At 41.2% G+C, this 21,303-nt stretch overlaps 3 protein-coding genes across 4 annotated transcripts; 2 read left to right on the forward strand and 1 right to left on the reverse strand.

Moving 5' to 3' along the window:
* Nucleotides 1-6,644: 6,644 nt before the first annotated feature.
* On the forward strand, nucleotides 6,645-12,528 carry LOC115141051 (tumor necrosis factor alpha-induced protein 8-like protein 2). The gene is made up of 3 exons (XM_029679641.2): nucleotides 6,645-7,148; nucleotides 11,065-11,388; nucleotides 11,552-12,528. Exons 2-3 carry the CDS (start codon nucleotides 11,071-11,073, stop codon nucleotides 11,792-11,794), a joined length of 561 nt encoding a protein of 186 aa, XP_029535501.1. The 5' UTR covers nucleotides 6,645-7,148; nucleotides 11,065-11,070; the 3' UTR covers nucleotides 11,795-12,528.
* A 1,656-nt stretch (nucleotides 12,529-14,184) lies between these two features.
* Nucleotides 14,185-17,988, reverse strand: LOC115141055 (lysM and putative peptidoglycan-binding domain-containing protein 1-like). The gene is made up of 3 exons (XM_029679645.2): nucleotides 17,564-17,988; nucleotides 17,050-17,366; nucleotides 14,185-15,969 (listed from the first exon to the last, which is right to left on the reverse strand). Exons 1-3 carry the CDS (start codon nucleotides 17,744-17,746, stop codon nucleotides 15,783-15,785), a joined length of 687 nt encoding a protein of 228 aa, XP_029535505.1. The 5' UTR covers nucleotides 17,747-17,988; the 3' UTR covers nucleotides 14,185-15,782.
* On the forward strand, nucleotides 17,659-20,665 carry scnm1 (sodium channel modifier 1). 2 transcript variants are annotated; one of them, XM_029679644.2, is made up of 8 exons: nucleotides 17,659-17,763; nucleotides 18,357-18,427; nucleotides 18,552-18,640; nucleotides 18,741-18,835; nucleotides 18,960-19,060; nucleotides 19,156-19,304; nucleotides 19,407-19,539; nucleotides 19,736-20,665. In XM_029679644.2, the coding sequence occupies exons 2-8, from the start codon at nucleotides 18,414-18,416 to the stop codon at nucleotides 19,857-19,859; spliced, it is 705 nt and encodes a 234-aa protein (XP_029535504.1). In that variant the 5' UTR covers nucleotides 17,659-17,763; nucleotides 18,357-18,413; the 3' UTR covers nucleotides 19,860-20,665. The 2 variants fall into 2 exon arrangements, with proteins under 2 accessions (XP_029535504.1, XP_029535503.1); XM_029679643.2 differs by lacking the exon at nucleotides 17,659-17,763 and adding an exon at nucleotides 18,021-18,171.
* Nucleotides 20,666-21,303: the final 638 nt, after the last annotated feature.

The raw sequence follows: 21,303 nt of genomic DNA on the forward strand, positions 1-21,303 counted from the left end.
CAAATCGATCCCGCTCCAGAGTACAGGCCTCGGTGTAACGCTCATTCCTCCGACGATAGACGCGAATCCGACCATCACCCCTGGTGAGACAAAACCCCGACTCGTCAGTGAAGAGCACTTTTGCCAGCAATGTCTTGTCCAGCGATAGTTGGTTTGTGCCCATAGGCGACATTGTTGCCGGTGATGTCTGGTGAGGACCTGCCTTACAACAGGCCTACAAGCCCTCAGCCCAGCCTCTCTCAGCCTATTGCGGACAGTCTGAGCACTGATGGAGGGATTGTGCGTTCCTGGTGTAACTCGGGCAGTTGTTGTTGCCATCCTGTACTGTCCCGTAGGTGTGATGTTCGGATGTACCGATCCCGTGCAGGTGTTGTTACACGTGGTCTGCCACTGCGAGGACGATCAGCTGTCCGTCCTGTCTCCCTGTAGCGCTGTCTTAGGCGTCTCACAGTACAGACATTGCAATTTATTGCCCTGGCCACATCTGCAGTCCTCATGCCTCCTTGCAGCATGCCTAAGGCACGTTCACGCAGATGAGCAGGCACCCTGGGCATCTTTCTTTTGGTGTTTTTCAGTCAGTAGAAAGGCCTCTTCAGTGTCCTAAGTTTTCATAACTGTGACGTTAGTTGCCTATCTGTAAACTGTTAGTGTCTTAACGAGCGTTCCACAGGTGCATGTTCATTAATTGTTTATGATTCATTGAACAAGCATGGGAAACAGTGTTTAAACTCTTTACAATGAAGATATGTGAAGTTATTTGAATTTTTTGAAAAAGAAGGCCAGCATATCCTGGAGTCGCCTCTTCAATGTTGATGTTGAGACTGGTGTTGTGCGGGTTCTATTTAATGAAGCTGCCAGTTGACAACTTGTGAGGCGTCTGTTTCTCAAACTACACACTCTAATGTACTTGTACTCTTGCTCAGTTGTGCACCGAGGCCTCCCACTCCTCTTTCTATTCTGGTTAGAACCAGTTTGAGCTGTTCTGTGACAGGAGTAGTATACAGCGTTGTATGAGATCTTCAGTTTCTTGGGAACTTCTCTGGAATAGCCTTAATTTCTCAGAACAAGAATAGACTGACGAGTTTCAGAAGAAAGGTCTTTGTTTCTGGCCATTTTGAGCCTGTAATCGAACCCACAAATGCTGACCATAATTATATCCTCCTGATTCCTGCTTACAAGCAAAAACTAAAGCAGGAAGTACCAGTGACTTGCTCAATTTTGAAGTGGTCAGATGACGCGGATGCTACACTACAGGACTGTTTTGCTAGCACAGACTGGAATAAATTCTGGGATTCATCCAATGATATTGAGGAATACACCACCTCAGTCATCCGCTTAATCAATAAGCGCATCGATGACGTCATCCCAACAGTGACCGTACATACATATCCCAACCAGAAGTCATGGATTACAGGCAACATCCGCATTGAGCTAAAGGCTAGAGCTGCCACTTTCGAAGAGAGGGAGACTAATCCGGACGATTATAAGAAATCCTGCTAAGCCCTCAGACGAACCATTAAACAAGCAAAGTGTCAAGACAGGAATAAGTTTGATTCCTACTACACCGTTCGTCGGATGTGGCAGGGCTTGAAAACTATTACGGACTACAAAGGGAAACCCAGATGCGAGCTGCCCAGTGACGCAGCTAAATGCCTTTTATGCTCGCTTCAAGGCAATGAACACTGAATGCACGAGAGCACCAGCTGTTCTGGACAACTGTGTGATAACGCTCTCGGTAGCCGAAGTGAGCAAGACCTTGAACCTTTTGCGACTAGGGGGCAGAATTTTCATTTTTGGATAAAAAACGTTCCCGTTTTAAACGGGATATTTTGTCACGACAAGATGCTCGACTATGCATATTTATTTTATGCATTATTTATTAATATATATTTACAGCTTTGGATAGAAAACACTCTGACGTTTCCAAAACTGCAAAGATATTGTCTGTGAGTGCAACAGAACTGATGTTACAGGCGAAACCCAGATAAATATCCAATCAGGAAGTGCCGCATTTTTTGAAAGCGCTTCATTGCCAATGACTCCTTATATGGCTGTGAATGGGCTACGAATGAGCTTACGCTTTCTACGTATTCCCCAAGCTGTCTACGGCATTGTGACGTATTTTTACGCATTTATGTTGAAGAATAGCCGTAAGGGACCACATTGAGCAAGTGGTCACATGATGGCTCCCACAGAAAATCTTGGAAAACAGTTTGGCGTTGTAGTGACCGCATTTTCCGGTCGATTTCTCAGCCAAACGTGAAGAACAAACGGGAGCTATTTCGCCTACAAAAATAATATTTTTGGAAAACAGGAACATTTGCTATCTAACTGGGAGTCTCCTGAGTGAAAACATCCGAAGTTCTTCAAAGGTAAATGATTTAATTTGATTGCTTTTCTTATTTTCGTGAAAATGTTGCCTGCCGCTAGCAGAGCCTAGCATCGCATTATGCCATGATAAACTTACACAAATGCTTGTCTAGCGTTGGCTGTAAGGCATATTTTGAAAATCTGAGATGACAGTGTGATTAACAAAAGGCTCTGGATAAGAGCGTCTGCTAAATGACTTAAATGTAAATGCTAAGCTGTGTCTCAATATATTTCATTTGTGATTTTCATGAATAGGGAGATTTTCTAGGAAGATTTAGCGTTATGCTAATTAGTTTGAGGCGATGATTACGCGATGATTACGCTCCCGGATCCGTTTGAGTCACAAGAAGTTAAAACAGGTCAACATTCACATTCAAGTAGACCACCATAGTCCCTGTGCCCAAGGAAGCGAAGGTAACCTGCCTAAATGATTATCGCCCCGTGGCACTCACGTCGGTAGCCATGAAGTGCTTTGAAAGGTTAGTCATGGCTCACATCAACAGCATCCTCCCGGACACCCTAGACCCACTCCAATTCGCATACCACCCAAACAGATCCACAGATGACGCAATCTCAATCGCACTCCACACTGCCCTTTTTCACCCGGACAAAAGGAACACCTATGTGAGAATGATGTTCAATGACTACAGCTCAGCGGTCAACACCATAATGCCTAGGAAGCTCATCACTAAGCTAAGGACTCTGGGAATAAACACCTCCCTTTGCAACTGGATCCTGGACTTCCTGACGGGCCACCCCCCAGGTGGTAAGAGTAGGCAACAACTCGTCTGCCACGCTGATCCTTAACACTGGGGCCCCTCAGGGGTGTGTACTTAGTCCCCTCCTGTATTCCCTGTTCATCCACGACTGCGTGGCCAAACACGACTCCAACACCATCATTAAGTTTGCTGACGACACAACAGTGGTAGGCCTGATCAACGACAACGATGAGACGGCCTATAGTGAGGAGGTCAGAGAACTGGCAGTGTGGTGCCAGGACAACAACCTCTCCCTCTATGTGAGCAAGACAAAGGAGCTGATTGTGGACTACAGGAAAAGGCGGGCCGAATAGGCCCCCATTAACATTGACGTGCTTGTACTGGAGTGGGTCGAGAGTTTCAAGTTCCTTGGTGTCCACTTCACCAACGAACTATCATGGTCCAAACATTCCAAGATCGTCGTGAAGAGGGCACAACAAAACCTTTTCCCCCTCGGGAGACTGAAAATACTTGGCATGGGTCCTCAGATCCTCAAAAGGTTCTACAGCTGCACCATCGAGAGCATCCTGACCGGTTGCATCATCGCCTGGTATGGCAACTGCTCGGTATCTGACCGTAAGGCGCTACAGAAGGTAGTGCGAATGGCCCAGTACATCACTGGGGCCAAGCTTCCTGCCATCCAGGTCCTATATAAAAGGCGCTGTCAGAGGAAAGCCCAGAAAATTGTCAGGGACTCCAGTCACCCAAGTTATAGACTGTTTTCTCTGCTACCGTACGGCAAGACGTACAAGAGCGCCAAGTCTAGGACCAGAAGGCTCCTCAACAGCTTCTAGCCCCAAGCCATAATACTGCTGAACAATTCATAAAATCACCACCGGACAATTTACATTGACACCCCCCCCAGCCTGTACACCCGCATACTGACTCAGTACCGGTGCCCACTGTATATAGCCTTGTTATTCTTATTTGTTACTTTTTATTATTAATTTTTATTTGAGTCCACTTGGTAAATATTTTCTTCTTCTTGAACTGCAATGTTGGTTTGTAAGTAAGCATTTCACAGTAAAGTCTACACTTGTTGTATGTGACAAATAAAGTTTGATTTGATTTGATACTCTAGATACTCAACTAGTCTAAAGAAGGCCCGTTTTATTGCTTCTTTAATCAGAACAGCAGGTTTAATGATCAATTCGCCTTTTAAAATTATAATTAGGATTAGCTAACACAACGTGACACTGGAACACAAGGAGTGATTGTTGCTGATAATGGGCCTCTGTACACCTATGTAGATATTCCATTTAAAAAATCTGCTGTTTCCAGCTACAATAGTCATTTACAACATTAACAATGTCTACACTATATTTCTGATCCATTTTATGTTATTTTAATAAGCAAAAAAAATGTGTCTTTCTTTCAAAAACAAGGACATTTCTAAGTGGCCCCAAACTTTTGATCGGTATCTATGTAAATGAGATATTTCTGTATTTCATTTTCAATAAATGTGCTAACATTTCTAAAAACATGTTTTCACTTTGTCAAATTTCTAAAAATATGTTTTCACTTTGTCATTATGCAGTATTGTGTGTAGAAGGGTAAAAAAATATGTAATCCATTTTGAATTCAGGCTGTAACAACAAAATGTGGAACAAGTCAAGGGGTATGAATACCTAAGGGTTAGTGAGTGCTACAGACCTACCGACCACACACACACACACACACACACACACATCTGAACTCTCCTTGTAGACATTTCTGAGGGAGATGTCATTACATGATTAAGAGGAAGCCGTCAGGAAACCGCTTAAGCCCTATTTCCTGTCTGTTGCCATGGTGACAGGCCCACTTTTGCAGTTGCAGTTCACTATCTCTAGTCAGTTAATTTCTTGCCGGAGGAAAGAGAAAATAAACACAAAGGTGCAGGTGTCTTTGAATCCCAACTGCACACTCTGTAGGCTTGTATCCGTTCAGACTCTCCCTTCAGTTCAACTGGGCCTTGGTCTGACCTCTCACCCTGACACATGAAAACAATCATTGGCTCAAAGGCCTTAGCCCCATCAGATGGAGATGTTTTTATGGGTTGAGCCTCAGCAGGCTGTTTGGTCCAGCTGGATGTCGTTCACATAAACCTACAGATAAACAGAGTGCTTTTGAATCAGAGAATGGCCAGGCCTGTATGAATCAGAGCATTCATGAATTGTGGTCAGTGTGAACACAAAACACACTTCCCTTGGTAGGAATTGTTGAGATTGATCAAATTCACCCCCTTTATAACTAAAAATCCAAGACTAGGATATCTGTAATATACATTTGCTAGTGGCCGGGGGGCGTTACTTGGCTAATTGTGCTCTAGGGACTCCTTGTGGCGGGCCCGGGTGCCTGCAGGCTGACTCCAGTCGTCAGTTGAATGGTGTTTCCTCTGAAACGCGGGTGTTAAGAAGTGCAGTTTGGCAGGACACATGACTCAACCTTCGCCTCCCGACCCCGTTGGGGAGTTGCAGTGATGAAACAAGATCAATATTTGGGGAAAATTTAGGAAAACCTGCCTCACTCTTATAGAAACCTAACCCTGGGAGTTTTACTTTTCAGAGGAACAATTACACAAATGTTAATGACAAAATGTTGAGTGTTTCTGAGTGGTCCAATGTCAGTTCTGACTTAAATATGCTTGTCCATCAATGATTCCAAAACAAATTTACTGAGCTTGAGCAATTGTGACAAAAACAATGGATATACCTTGCCCTAAGAGTTGTGTAAGGTTGGTAGACTTATGATTCACAGCTATAATGAATGCCAAAGATGCTTCCACCAAGTGTTAACTCTGGGGTGTGAAGACACACAATCAAGACATCTTTTTTTCCCTCTTCTTTAAAAAAAGAATTCATTTGGAAATATCTTATAATTTTATTTCACTTAAATCTAATTGAATGCGTTTTTAGATAGTATTTTAAGGCAGCAACATGTGAAGAATGTGCAAGGGATGTGTAGATTTTCACCATGCACTGTCTGTACTATTACCCCAGTCTTCCTATGTCTATGTATTTGCTTTTCACAAATTCAACATCAATTGAAACTAAGCCAACACGAGGAGAGATAAAATCTATGGCAACCAATGCAAACAAAACTGGTAAATAGGTCTTATATGTTCATCAGTTTTCACTGACGTCCCTCCATTTCAAACCAATGTGAGCTCAGTATTTTCAAATACTGTTCATTCATGCCAATGTAGTTATAATACAGTATATACAGTATACACTCCATACGGTATAATCCCTTCATACTTTACTAGGTCACCAGGGTCAAAATTACAATGACAAAAGTAAAGCAGTGAAATAAGGTTTAGGATTAACAGATGAACTATATGAATTTATACATTGCTGGAGAGCAGATGTGACATGGAGTCCATTGCTGACAGAAGCTGCATTCCTGCAATGGTGAACACAAAAAGGGTTAAGCCGCTCCCCTTTCAAACGCCGGATTATTGCTCAATTCTTTCTGGGGTTTTCACTTGTCAGAACAAGCAGAGGCCCACTGTCAGCAGATAGATAGAGAGAAAGAAAGAGAGAGAGAGAGACAGTCAGAGAGAGAGTGAGAGATAGTCAGAGAGAGAGTGAGCGACAGACAAAGACATAGACAGAGAGCGCGAGAGAGAGCAAGAGAGGAACAGAGTGGATGAGAGAGAGAAACAAAAAGAAACAGGGAGACTGATAAAGTATGAAGAGGGAGGAAAGCAAGAGAGAGATACTGTAGTTTGAAGAGGAACAAAAGTTTGAATTTGAATTTGAGGGAAATACAAGAGAGAGAGAGAAGGAAAGAGAGAGAAACACACTAAGGGGTGTGTCATAGCAATTTAGTTCCTCAAGGAAGTACAACTGACAATTATCTTGAGACGGTGGCGAGCAGCACAGATAGATGAGACACAGAGGGATTTTATTTTATTGTCACCTGGTAGGATGAAGGGATTCCATTAACGAGTGCTCAATGCTGACAACCTAAGCCACGTGCCGTGGGGACTGAGACGTTTGACACGAAGGAGGGGAGGACTCTCTCTGGCACACACAGGTAAGAAGACTCTCAGGGCTATCTCTATCTGATAACTCAACCATGTCTTTTCTATGCACAGATAGCTCTACCTTTGACAGAAATAACATACACTCTTGCAAATATAACACTTGTGTTATTATTATAGCGAGCTTGTCCTTTTTAGTTATATCTTTCAATACATTTTAAGTTTATGTGGATAAAGTGAGAAGGAAGGTGGTACTGAAGGACCAAATAAGATCATGTGTGAATTCCTCTTCGATAGTTTTCTAACTTACACTGGACTTGGGAGACGTGTACTGTATGTACACTCAGAGTCATGCTGGAACAGGTACAAACGGAACCCAGTCCTGACAGACAGCTGTATAACTGAGGAGAGAAACCATCTGTGCCTGGTGGAGCTTGCACAATCAAACAAGTTGTAGACTTTCTTTTCGTCTACTAGCCTACACGGATTGAGAGTGCCAGAGAGCCAGTCAGAGCGAAAGACAAAGACATGGAAATGACACAGCAAAGTGTTGGACAGACTAAGGGGTAAAAACAAAATTGGTCACCACAAACCAACTACTGGTTTCTCTTCCTTAATAATAAGCCAGCAGAGTTGTGTGTCAGTCTTGAACAACAACTCTTCAAAGACTTCGGGAAACGTTACAAGACTGACAAAACATTCAAAAATCATACTGTATGAACACTTTTGAATGAAAAACTGCCAGCATCAAACATCAAGCATTCAGTCCAACACCATTCTTAATGAAGCAATACTTTTGTGATGCCAGTTTTTGGGCCATTATTGTGCCACATGCTGAACCTGCACACACACGGGACATATCCTGATTTAGTAACCCATACCAACTAAATGCTGAGAGAAAAACTGGAAAGTTCCGCACTTTGTGAGGTCCTCTACTGAAAAGAAAGGTCTGGACCTGAGCTCAGGATAATGCCACCAGGAGTGTGTTCAACGAGGTGGTAGAACTGCATATATTCTCTGTTTGTATGATTAAAAGTCATGCCCATCCTATACGATATATTTCTATCTGAAATACCCTGAACATTTCTCCCTTCTAAACAGACACTTTAAGAACTGGGAGGCCTCATTGCCCCATAATATCCCTGGTGACAGACAGCGGGTGACATAAGCCTTTAGGGCTAGTGTTAGCGGAACATGTCTGCTTGACCTGGTGCTTTGTAATAGCAGCAGTAGAAGTCACATTCTGTCTAGGGAAGTCGAAGGGACTCCACAATTCCCCTGCTAAGCCCTGTGGGAGTCCAGAGGATTTACCTGTGCGTACACACACAAACACACACACACAGCAGTCATCTACGGAATGCTAAATATTTACCTCTCCCACCCCGCCCCCCTGCGCATAATCTTCCAATCAGCGATCACTATCTCCAAGTCAGTCAGCACAGCTCTTCTTGATCCACACAACCTGCCCTCCTAACACTGGAGTCATGGAAGACCCACATTGCTTGGATTTTCCCATTCCTGAAAGTGTAATGTCTGGTTTCATAAAATTGGTTCCTATTGTTAATGGCGAAGTTAGTGCTCTTCCATCCGTAGCCTAATGGACAGCAACTCAGATTGACCTTCTTGAGTGCTCTTTAAATGTGTACATGGTCATTGTTGCTGTTGCTGTACTCCACATGAACTGTGTAAACATAAAAAGCATTATCAGCCCGCCCTGTGCTGTCCATTACAGGAGAGTAGTTTTTCATTGTACTCTTGGCTGTCGCATGAAGACAACCCAAAAATGATATTTATACTTTAAACAACTGACCCTTAGCAGACTAGTCAAATAAACAGAGTGAACTTTCCTTTAAGCCCAGCCAAAAAGCCAGCCGTCTCCAGCTGCGGCTCCATATTTCTGCAGGGAGGATACATGGCTGATGGGTGCGCACGTCTCTCAATCCCCACTGGGCTTTTCTGCACTGGAATGAGATTGAGAGTGAATCTGAAATAGCTATCATGCTGTTCCACTTCCATTATCATCGTTAAGGGAAATTCATCTAATGAATGTTCCCGCAGAGAGCGGAGGCTTTGTACTGGAGCGTACCATTAGAAATGTGACACTGGATACGCATGTAATAAAAACCCAGTGGGATGACATATGGGAGATGTGTGTTTGCTGATTATAGAACATAGCCTATTAGTATGTCAGGATCATTTGATTTATTGGCAGAAAAGTCATTTGCATTTATTGCTTACTGCATCAATTGTGAGTCAGATAGATGACCGTCATTTGGATCACGCACGCATGCACTAATACACACACACCTGGACCCGTATTCATAAAGCCTTTCAGAATAGGAGTGCTGACGTAGGACCATTTCCGGTCAGTCAATATAATCTGTTTCATTACTATCTAAAAGCTTAAACAGATCCTAGATCAGGACTCTGAGACTCTTTGTGAATATGGGCCCTGAAGCGATTTAAAAAAGACCCATATGTGTGAAAGCCTGGTTGCCACTTAAAGGATGCCTCAATGTAAGACCTTTTGCCTAAGGGAGGATTCCAAGACAGTAAATATACACTCTTAGGGGGGGAAAAGTGCTTTCTATAACCTAAAAGTGCTCTTCGACTGTCCCTATCGGAGAACCATTTTTGTGTTCCAGGTAGAACCCTTTTGGGTTCAGTGTAGAACCCTTTCCACAGAGGGTTCTCCATGGAATGCCAAAGGGTTCTACCAGTAACCAAAAAATGTGTTTTTCCTATGGGGATAGCTGAATAACCCATTTTTCTAAGAGTCAAGGATAGGTCTAGGACCATGACTTGCTCCATTCCCCCTGTTCTGATGCAATGTAGGAGCACTTGTAGAAACCTGCCTGAGCTATTCAGCCTACCTGCCTCTCTCACATACTTGTCCACACAGGCCTTAAGTGGAGATTCAGCCCTGAAATTATCCCCACAGGATGATTGTGTATGCTCTCAACATGTAACAGAAACCAATGGTAGGAATTGTGTAACCTTTTATACATAGTTCATAACTATTTTTACAATGTTGAAAATGTAGGTTAGGCCCAATTCCATAGGTGTACCATGGAACCTACTGTGTTAATTTGATATTGAGTACATCAAATGAACCTGCAACACAGCTGCAGAACAAAGCTGCAATGACACTAGTCCTGTTAAACGGTATGTGGTGCAACAGTTTTGTGTGTTTACGTGATGTAGGTGCACTCAAGTCCTCCCATGAGGGGTAGCTCTCTGTATCTTCACTCCCCTGACAGGGACACGGTGTGGGGTGAGGCTGTAGCCTTGGTGGGTATTACCCAGTGGTGTAAAGTACTTAAAGTAAAGTAAAATTACTTGAAGTACTACTTAAGTAGTTTTTTGGGGTATCTGTACTTGACTATTAATATTTGGCAACTTTTATTTCACTATATTCCTAAAGAAGATGTACGTTTTACTCCATATATTTTCCCTGACAACCAAAAGTACTCGTTACATTTTGAATGCTTAGCAGAGCAGGAACATTGTCTAATTCACACTTATCAAGAGAACATCTCTGGTAATCCCTACCGCCTCCGAGTTGGCAGACTCACTAAACACATGGTTTGTTTGTAAATTATGTTGGAGTGTTGGACCATGCCCCTGGCTATCCGTAATTTTAAAAAAGAAGAAAATTATGCCATCTGGTTTGCTTTAAATAAGGAATTTAAAATAATTTATACTTTTGGTATTTTATTGGGTGACTTTCACTTGAGTCATTTTCTATTAAGGTGTCTTTACTTTGACTCAAGTATGAAAATTGAGTACTTTTTCCACAACTGGTATTACCCATGGAACATCCCCTGGATGTCTCAGTTGGATTCTCATTAATGCTAAAACAAAAAGCCCAGAAAACTGACCTGAGGGAGATCCTGTGGCACGGCTGAGCTAGGAGTTAGAAATAACATAATCAGCCATCCCTGATCACTTTTCTCTCCCAACTCCCAGGTAAGGATGGAGTCATTCAGCTCCAAGGATATGGCCATGCAGGCCCAGAAGAAGATCCTCAGCCACATGGCCAACAAGTCTGTGGTCCATATGTTCATAGACGACACCAGCAGTGAGATCCTAGATGAGCTCTACCGTGTTTCCAAAGAGTATTCAGGTAACCGCTCAGAGGCCCAGAAGGTGGTGAAGGACCTGATCAAGATAGCAGTGAAGATTGGCGTGCTGTTCAGACACAACCGTTTCAGCCCAGAGGAGCTGAGTCTGGCCCAGGACTTCAAGAAGAAGCTGCATCAAGGAGCCATGACAGCCATCAGCTTCTATGAGGTAAACATGCCGGCACCTTGTATAACACTATGTTACAGTGAGTTAATCGATCATAGACCTCTATGCATTAACGGCCAATCATTCTGTATGAAAACAGATAAAAGACGATGACAACATAATAACATTGTTATCCTATCTCTATTTCCCACTTCTTCTTGTTCAGGTGGAATTCACCTTTGACAAAACAGTAATGTCGGAGATCCTGACAGGATGCAGAGATCTGCTGTTGAAGCTAGTCGACTCCCACCTCACACCCAAATCCCATGGTCGCATCAACCACGTATTCAACCATTACTCCGATCCAGAGCTTCTGACCCAGCTGTACAACCCTGATGGACGCTTTAAACCCAACCTCACTAAAATCTGCACCGGCCTCAACCGTCTGCTGGAGGAGGGAACGTTATGAGAGTGTGAGCAAGTCTACGATTGTGAGAGAGACACTGGAAGATCTGCTTGATGGGGTCTGCTTAGAACTCAAGAGAGGACTGTGTGTAAGGACAGGAAGTGTCCATGCTCTAAATAAGAACTGGCGAGATTTGTGATTCAAGTTTTACTTGATGTAGTCACTCACTGATCTGTTATTTTCCAAAAAGGGTACTGCCCAAAATGGGAAAAAATATGAGAATACGCAGGATGATGTATAGTTAATGTCTCCTGATGAATTGTGTCTCAACGAATGGAGTTCCTGGAAAGTCAGGATTAGGTTAAGATTGTGTCAACCACCTGATTTTTATACAGTGGAATTTCCGTCCATGGTTTCACATTATCATTTACTACTATTCTATTTTTTCTCTCTCTCGACATATTATGTACTGTATAGGGAAAGAGAAACCTCAAGGATTGCACAATACTGACTAACAGAATGAAAACAAGGGTTAAAGCAAGAGGTGAAATAAAACAATAAAGTACTACAATCTAGTGGTCCAGCTGGCAATGACTCAGTACTGCATGTATCAAAGACAAAATAGAAGCTTATTTCCAAAAACAGTGCACATCTATCGTGGAGATACCAAAAGTCATTTTATAAGACCCAAAGAGAAACTGGATTGGAATATTTAAGAACTGGCTATAAAATAATTCAGCTTTATTTGGGCCTTGTACATCATAGGATTGGAAAAAATAAAATGCCTTGTAAATTGGTGCCTTATTGTCTATTTGGGAATATATTGACTTCACATCTTTAGTTAATGTTACTAAAATGTACAATATGTGCAATTTATCAATAAATTGACAACAATGTGTATACATACAGTATCAGTCAAAAGTTGACTCATTCAAGGGTTTTTCTTTATTTTTTACTATTTTCTACATTGCAAAATAATATTGAAGAGATCAAAACTATGAAAGAAAGCATATGGAATCATGTAGTAACCAAAAAAGTGTTAAACAAATAAAAATATATAATATATTTTAGATTCTTCAAAGTAGCCAGCCTTTGCCTTGATGAAGCTTTGCACACGCTTGGCATTCTCTCAACCAGCTTCATGAGGAATGCCTTTCCAACAGTCTTGAAGAAGTTCCCACATACGCTGAGCACTTGTTTGCTGCGTTTCCTTCACTCTGCGGTCCAACTCATCCCAAACCATCTCAATTGGGTTGAGGTCAGGTAATTCTGGAGGCCAGATCATCTGATGTAGCACTCCATCACTGTCTTTCTTGGTCAAACACACCCTGGAGGTATGTTTTGGCTCATTGTCCTGTTGAAAAACAAATGATAGTGGGACTAAGCACAAACCAAATGGGATGGCATACCGCTGCACAATGCTGTGTTAGCCATGCTGGTTAAGGATGCCTTGAATTCTAAATAATAAGAGTACCACAATCTAGTGGTCCAGCTCGCAATGACTCAGTACTGTATGTATCAAAGAAAAAATAGAAGCTTATTTACAAAAACAGTGCACATCTATTGTGGAGATACAAGACAGTCATTTTATAAGACCCAAAGAGAAACTGATTACTTGTTAGATCTTACTGCATGGTCGGAACTAGAAGCACAAGCATTTTGCTACACTCGCATTAACATCTGCGAACCATGTGTATGTGACAAATAACATTTGATTTGTATTGATTTGTTATCACGAAAGTGTCAACAGCAAAGCACCATCACACCACCTCCTCTATGCTTCACGGTGGGAACCACATATGCAGAGATCATCCGTTCACATACTCTGCATCTCACAAAGACATGGGGGTAGGAAGCAAAAATCTCAAATTTGGACTCATCAGACCAAAGGACAGATTTCCACCGGTCTATGTCCATTGACTGGCTCAAAACGCATTAAGAAGGAAAGAAATACCACAAATTAACTTTTAACGAGGCACACCTGTTAATTGAAATGCATTCCAGGTGACTACCTCATGAAGCTGGTTGAGAGAATGCCAAGTGTGCAACGCTATCATAAAGTGTAAGGGTGGATACTTTGAAGAATATCAAATATATTTAGATTTGTTTTACACTTTTTTGGTTACTACATGATTCCATATGTGCTATTTCATAGTTTTTATGTCTTCACTATTATTCTATAATATAGAAAATAGTAAAAAAATAAAAGAAAAAAACATGGAATGAGTAAGTGTGTCCAACGTTTGACTGGTACAGTAGGTAGTGTGCAAAATGGAAATACCTGGGTAAAAAAGGGACAAACTGGTGAATCAACGGTAAAATCACATATCAAAAAGAGTAACCAGGCCAGATGCTTCTGAAATAACTAAAGGCAACATAAAATATATCTTGTACTTCTAAACTACACATCTATATTTACTTAAACAGTAGAAAAGCAACAAATAGCAAGGAGATCCAACAAGTTTCACACTTTAATTGAGTATGGCTAATTCAGTGTTAACAATACAATACATACAACCTTACCACTGCCTACAACCTAGTGCCAAGATTAGAAGAAGAAAGTGCAATGCTCAGTATTCTTCTAAAAATAAATATGTACACCATTGCGTAATTGTAACAAACACCCAATGAAGACTAGGCTATACCAACTCACATTGGTTTCAATAATAAATATATTTTTTAGAGTCAACTTCTATTGTTCTCCAAGACTTGCATATTTTTCACATTTCTGACATTGCATAAGACACTATGAGGTAGCATAACTTACATGATCTAGCGCCTGTGGCCAAACATAACTTGGAGAGTTACAAGATCACACTAACATACAAACACAACTCCAAAGTGCCACATTCTGACTCTCGTCTTGTGTAGTAAACGGACAACCAGACAGTGCTGTTCTGGACATGGCTAATATATAATACGTAATCAATGTACTACATCTTGAAATAACTTGTAAATAGTTAATTGTTTAATAAGAAGTCTTCTAAAACTTTTGACCGGTAGTGTATAAGAACACCTACTCATTCAAGGGTTTTTCTTTACTTTGACTATTTTCTACCTTGTAGTGAAGACATCAAAACTATGAAATAACATATAATTTAGTAATTAAAAAAATGGTTAAAGAAATCAAAATATATTTTATATTTGAAATTCTTCAAATAGCCACCCTTCGCCTTGATGACAGCTTTGCACACTCTTGGCATTCCCTTAACCAGCGTCATGAGGTAGTCACCTAGAATGCATTTCAATTAACAGGTGTGCCTTCCTAAAAGTTAATTTGTGGAATTTCTTTCCTTCTTAATGCGTGTGAGCCAATCAGTTGTGTTGTGACAAGGTAGGGGTGGTATACAGAAGATAGCCCTATTTGGTAAAATACCAAGTCTATATTATGGCAAGAACAGTTCAAATAGCAAAGAGAAACGACAGTCCGTCATTACTGTAAGACATGAAGGTCAGTCAATACGGAACATTTCAAGAACTTTGAAAGTTACTTCAAGTGCAGTCGCAAAAACCATAAATTGGGATGAGTCGGACTGCAGAGTGAAGGAAAAGCAGCAAACAAGTGCTCAGCGTATGTGGGAACTCCTTCAAGATTGTTGGAAAAGCATTCCTCATGATGCTGGTTGAGAGAATGCCAAGAGTGTGCAGAGCTGTCATCAAGGCAAAGGGTGGCTACTTTGAAGAACCTAAAATATATCATATTTTGATTTGTTTACTACATGATTCCATATGTTTTATTTCATAATTTTGATGTCTTCACTACAAATGGAGAAAATAGTAAAAATAAAGAAAACCATTGAATGAGTAGGTGTTCTAAAACTTTTGACCAGTAGTGTATTGTCAAAATGAAACTTATCCTCCCAGCAAAACAATTATATCAACAGTGCTAACGACCAACTTTCAAGTACCAAGTCCATAGAGCAGCAGGTTACTCGTTAGTGAAAATAAGAACTCTCCTAAATCTGTATTGCCAGATTAGCTTGGCGGCCAATCCCTTTGATTTATGCATTAGTACATGTGTCCCATGATCTGCCTGACAAAGGAAATGAAATCACAACTCAAAGATCTCATCCTCTCTTTCTCTCAGTTTCTTGGTGCATTTGGTGATGGTGAGGGGCAATGCACCAAGTATGGCTTGCTGATGCATTCTGGGAGAGGTGACGACCGTGGCACTGTTTGACCTTGTAAATCGATGGTCTGTTGTCTTGCTGGTGGTACAAGCTTCCAAAGATGTCAATCTGTGATGGAAAACCCCAACAGGTGAAATAAACAGAAGCTTGACAAAATCATTATATGAAGAGCTAAGCACATAGTGTTTCCCAAACTATGGGGTGGCGAGAAAAACGTAAATACATTTGTTTTAACTTGCTGTTGCCGCTAGATGCAGTTCCTTCCTACAAATATGTCTCCATCTTTTGAACCGTTTAAGCTTCAAAATGATATGACCCCATCACTCAAATATAAGACTTTGTTTGCCTCTACAATGACCACAAATGAATCATTAAGAGTGGACAAGACAAGGAACTAAATCAGACTTTTTTTTCTGCTTTTTTACACAGAAGATCATTCAAAAATATTTCCTGATCATCTTCTGAACTTCCCAATACCTTTCTGTTGCATGTCACTTCAAAGCATACTTCCTTCAGATTGAAATACTGTCAGACTGATTTGCAATAGACTGTCTTAGCCCCAATTAAAAAATGGAAACATTTGGCCGTTGATTACATACCTTTTTTTACATGGTGGGGTGGCACATTTTTTTAAAAATATATCATAATGGGGTCACGGGACAAAAAAGTTTGGGAACCCCTGATAATAACATGCTATTGATGTCATGACATTGTCACATTGACACCCTACATGTTTAAATGGATATTAGCATTTCATCAAAGTTAAAGCTGCAAACGTTTTGGGCGACTGACCAAATTCAAATAGAAATGTGTTATAGATCTGTCATTCTCATTGAAAGCAAATCTAAGAAGCTGTAAATCTGTTCTTTGTGAACTATTTCTATGCTTCCTTTTCTTAAATTTCGTTTTTGCATATTTTCTCTTTCGGTTTTGTACACCATATTCAAACAGCTAAATACAATATTTTTGGTCATGGAAAAGGCATTTCACAGCGGTTAAGATGGTACAATGATTCTCCACAATATATTTGCTTGTTTTGTTACAAACTGAAATTAGGAAAACTATTGGATTTTGGTGGAGCGATTTCTGCATAGTGCATCTTTAAGAACTTTAACATAAACTCTCAGACTGGCCACTAGTTTATGACAGGACAGAATAGTACAATATGAAGTTATCTGGGTGATTTACCGTTTTTCTTCCTCTTGGCATCTTTTCACAGCTTGCTTGGACTGGCTGATCATACGATCCATCCTTTTTAAGAAATTCATTGGAGAAAGTTCTGATATGCCTTCTTGTGTCTTTTCAGAGTTGTTCACTGGCTTCCCATTTTGAGTAGAGCCTTCTTTACTTGTACTGTCCTGTACCTGGCCTGAGTCCTCCTCAGTCACATCTACCCCACTATTAGCATCACTGTTGTAGTCGGACAGCACAGGGATAGAAAGAGACTTCTTTATGAATATCGAGTCATTCGTGTACAGTCTATTTGCTCTTTTGATTTGTTCCATCTGTTAAAAAGAGAAAATTGCAGAATATGTGAGTTTATGAAGGTAAACAAAGTTATCACCATAGCAAAAGCTTACAAATTGCCAATTTTGAGTTGTCATGCAATAAAAACTCCTCACTGACAAACCGTCTACTGGGGAAACATTAAAAATAGTCAAACAATTAGGAAGAATGTCAATGCCATTGTCTAGCTACTCACGGATACTCCATATTTCAACGCGAGTCCTTGCAGCGTCTCTCCTGGTTGAACTAGGTGTTCAATTCGTCTCTGTCGTACCGGAGAAAGGTTGGATTGTACAAGACTGCCGTATGACCTCGTGCGGTTAACGGGGACTAGACCGTCTCCACTGGTTGAAAGAGGAGCCCGTTCCCCGTGGAACATGGTGGAGCTTGTAACTGGTAAGCTAACTAGCAATAGTTTGCCAGCTAGCTAAATCGCCTACCATGCGAGTATACAACTAGAAAACCCGTATAATCGTTATTGTAGGGAGGTGCTAGCTAATAACATGAGTGTTAAAGTGCATGTAGCTAGTTTACCTTATCCCGTCGACTAGTTAGCTTCTAAACAAAAACTTACCATAAAGATTTATTCAGGCAGCTGTCAGTTTCCATGGCTGCCGTGGTATGACCAACTCCCATAATTCCTCGCTGAAAGCAGGAAGTAGCTAAATTACAAACGGTTTTGAAGATGTTTGGAGTAGCTAGCTATTAGCAAATAAAGACATTCAACTACCAAATATATTTAGCTAAACCTAAATGTCGTTTAAAAGAGATGGCAATGATCAGAGTCAATTGAATATCCTCAAGGTAAGCCATCTTACTAAATCAGTTTGGACGCATGGAGCAGCTTGTGACCATACATAACTGATTCAAACGTTACTTTAGCTAGCTATATGGTAAAGTTTTGTAATTTGTACTGTTTCATATTAGCTAACCAAGTATTTATCTAGTTAGATAACGTAGCTAGCTAACGTTAATGATTTATTTCCCAGAAACGGCGTGTTGCAGATCTCCTGTCCAATTTCATTCCAGAGGATGAGGCAGCCTTGATGAAAAATGGAAGGTGAAGCACCGGCATCATTGCTATCAACTGGAATGAATCCTTACCCAGATCTTAGTGTTGTTTTTATTTGGCAGAGCAAGCACTTATCATGAGCATCTGTATTTTTTTCCTAATTCCCTTTCAGATACACATGCCTTGTGTGTTCATACCGCCCTGTTTTTGATACAGTTGACATGCTGACAGTACACAGAAAGGGGAAAAGACATCTCGAAGGTGGTACATATGAATGATCAATTGTTTTCCCAAGCAGGAAGCTATATCAAAACCATCTGTGAAAGCCGAATGTACCCAACACTAATCCTTTCTTTGCCAGGGATGAAGTGGTTTTATGGAAAGAAAACGCAACTGAAAAATGAGATATCTAAACGAAAACATGAAAACTATGTTCAAGCTGAAGATAGCCAACAGGTAAAGCTATATAACTAGCTCGGTTACTCAGTGAAATATTTTGTCTTTGTAAACCTGAGGCTTTAGACTAGTGTAAACCGGAGTGTTGACTATGTGTCATGTTGTTTTTTTGTTTCCCCCATAGGAACCCTCTAGTTCTGCCCCCCTGTTGACACAGACACGTAAACTCACCCACCACGCCTTATTGAAGACTGTGCCATACAACAGTTGTCACAAAAAGACAAGGTACTCTATGCTGAAAGTGATATGTTATTGTGGAGTAGTACCCTACACATTATTACAATCACATGTTCATAGACCCCTTTGAAATGTATTTCCAGTACAGAGTCTGAAAAAGGATCAACTAGTTCCATTCCAGACTGTGACATCAGCCCCTCCAGCACAATACTATCATCACCACATCAAACGTCAGTGGAGATAAGAGATACAGACATCATGTCCTTACCCAGTTCCAACAGTAATACAGCAGGTAAAGTCTAGATTTATTGTCAATAACATTATCCTATTACAAATCTATAATGATTGTTCTCCCCTCTAACCCTTTTGTTCAATGCCGTTCATCCTCACCTAGTCAATCAGGGATCGTGTCCAATCGGGAGCAATAATGAAGTGTGTAAGGAGTCTCAGCCAACAGCGACCCAGGAGTCGGAACCTATGACAGCTCAAAGGAGGAGAGAGATGGAGCATTACCTTAAATTGAAAAGGTACTGTGTACCTAGAAAGTCTTGACTCATTCAGCTTCACCACTGCCCATTTCATTCAAATTTCTCACTGGCTTCATGCATATTTTATTAAGTGTCGTTTTTTCAAATGTGAAGGCTGCAATTATGTAAGTTCACCACCAGAGGTCAGTATGCCATCTTAACTTTTCTACCACCTCTCTTTCACTTTCTGCCTCAGTGCGGGATGGCTGCAAGACAGGAGTGGCCAGTGGGTAAAGGATGAGAATGTGGAGTTTGATTCGGATGAAGAGGAACCCTCATTGCTCCCATCCTCTCCCCCTACTGACTCAACAGAGGGCTGACCAGATGAGCAGCAGTGACCAGATCAACACCACCACCTTCCCACAATCCCTAACACTTTCCTCAAACCCTGCCGCTGACACAAAGGTCCCGTTTGGACATACATCCATTGACTCAACAGTTATGAAGTGCACTCTGTTGCGGTAATGACAACACTATAAGAGCAGTACTAGATCATCTTGAACTGCCTCCATGCTTCCCTATCTCAGGGAAGATGCATTGGTGCTTGAGACAATGCTTTGATTGATTCTCAGCACCCTTTGTGTTATTCCGTTTGCCCATTTTATTTAGGTCCAACACCTCCCCTGTTAAGGCTATGCTTCTGTGAGTTTACCATAAATCAACAGCATATAGGACAATATTACTGCTAATCTTGGTAGTGGAGCCACCGGTTAACATTCTTCAGAAGGTTCTCATTTGTGACCACTCTATATATTGGATAACCTAGAGAAGGGGAGCGTGTGGACTTAACGTGGGTTAGTTTTAAATGATGACGTTAAAGTGTGGCAAAAACTGAGTACCTGATCATTATTTTTGAGCTCAGTGCGTGACTTCCACAAGACGTTTGGAGTGTTTGTTGACAGTTTTGACCTCTTGTGTCGATGCAGTCTTATGTGTCATCAAGACTGATGTTATGGAGTTAAATTGTCAATGCAATAAGTCATGTTGATTCTATCATGTTCCTTGTACTTTTAGATGACTAAACAAAAGTTGTCCTCCATTGCTAACTAGCCACAATGTTCAATGTCTGTTTGAATAACCCAGATACAAGGGAGTAAAATAAAGCACTTCTTAACTTAGAACTGTATACCAGGTCAGTCGCTAAATGCTTTGCTTGGTACCCTACTTAACTATAAATACACATGCACTTTACTGTGGCTGAATGATCAAAGGGGAATAAATAACCCCAGGAATAGCATCTGGTATGGCAATACTGACCTTAAATCATTACAAGCCTGATCCCTGTGCCAAATGTCACTCTTTATGGATGTAGCCGTACCGCTGCAATCAAGGTTTCAAAACCCATCTCCCAATTTATTCAAAACCTGCTAGGTGACATTTCTTTACAAGAAATTATAAATGTTGCTTAATAATCCAAACACATTGCTTAATACAGGTATACAATGAATGTGTACATGGAGAAGGGAGCCACTCCAATGCTATGAAAATCCTCAGAGGTTAGCAGCTGTTTGGTGAAGGCTCACGAGTCTCCTTGGGTGCATATGGGTGCCCCCTCCCCTTCAGACCCTTTTAAAAGTTGGTATATTCTGGGAAGGGTAACTCAAGCCCAGAGGACTAGGTTACATTCCCAATGGGGGGAGTAAAAATAGGTCAGGAGGTTTGGGGATCCGGCAGGCTCAATGAGGTATTGAATTGTTCCGATTCTCAAGATCTCGGAGCACACGGTATACTCTTGTATCTGCTTGTACCTTGTGTCAGCTCTGA

The sequence above is a fragment of the Oncorhynchus nerka genome, linkage group LG14, assembly GCF_034236695.1.
Source record: "Oncorhynchus nerka isolate Pitt River linkage group LG14, Oner_Uvic_2.0, whole genome shotgun sequence".
In the NCBI taxonomy this organism is placed as follows: Eukaryota; Metazoa; Chordata; class Actinopteri; order Salmoniformes; family Salmonidae; genus Oncorhynchus; species Oncorhynchus nerka.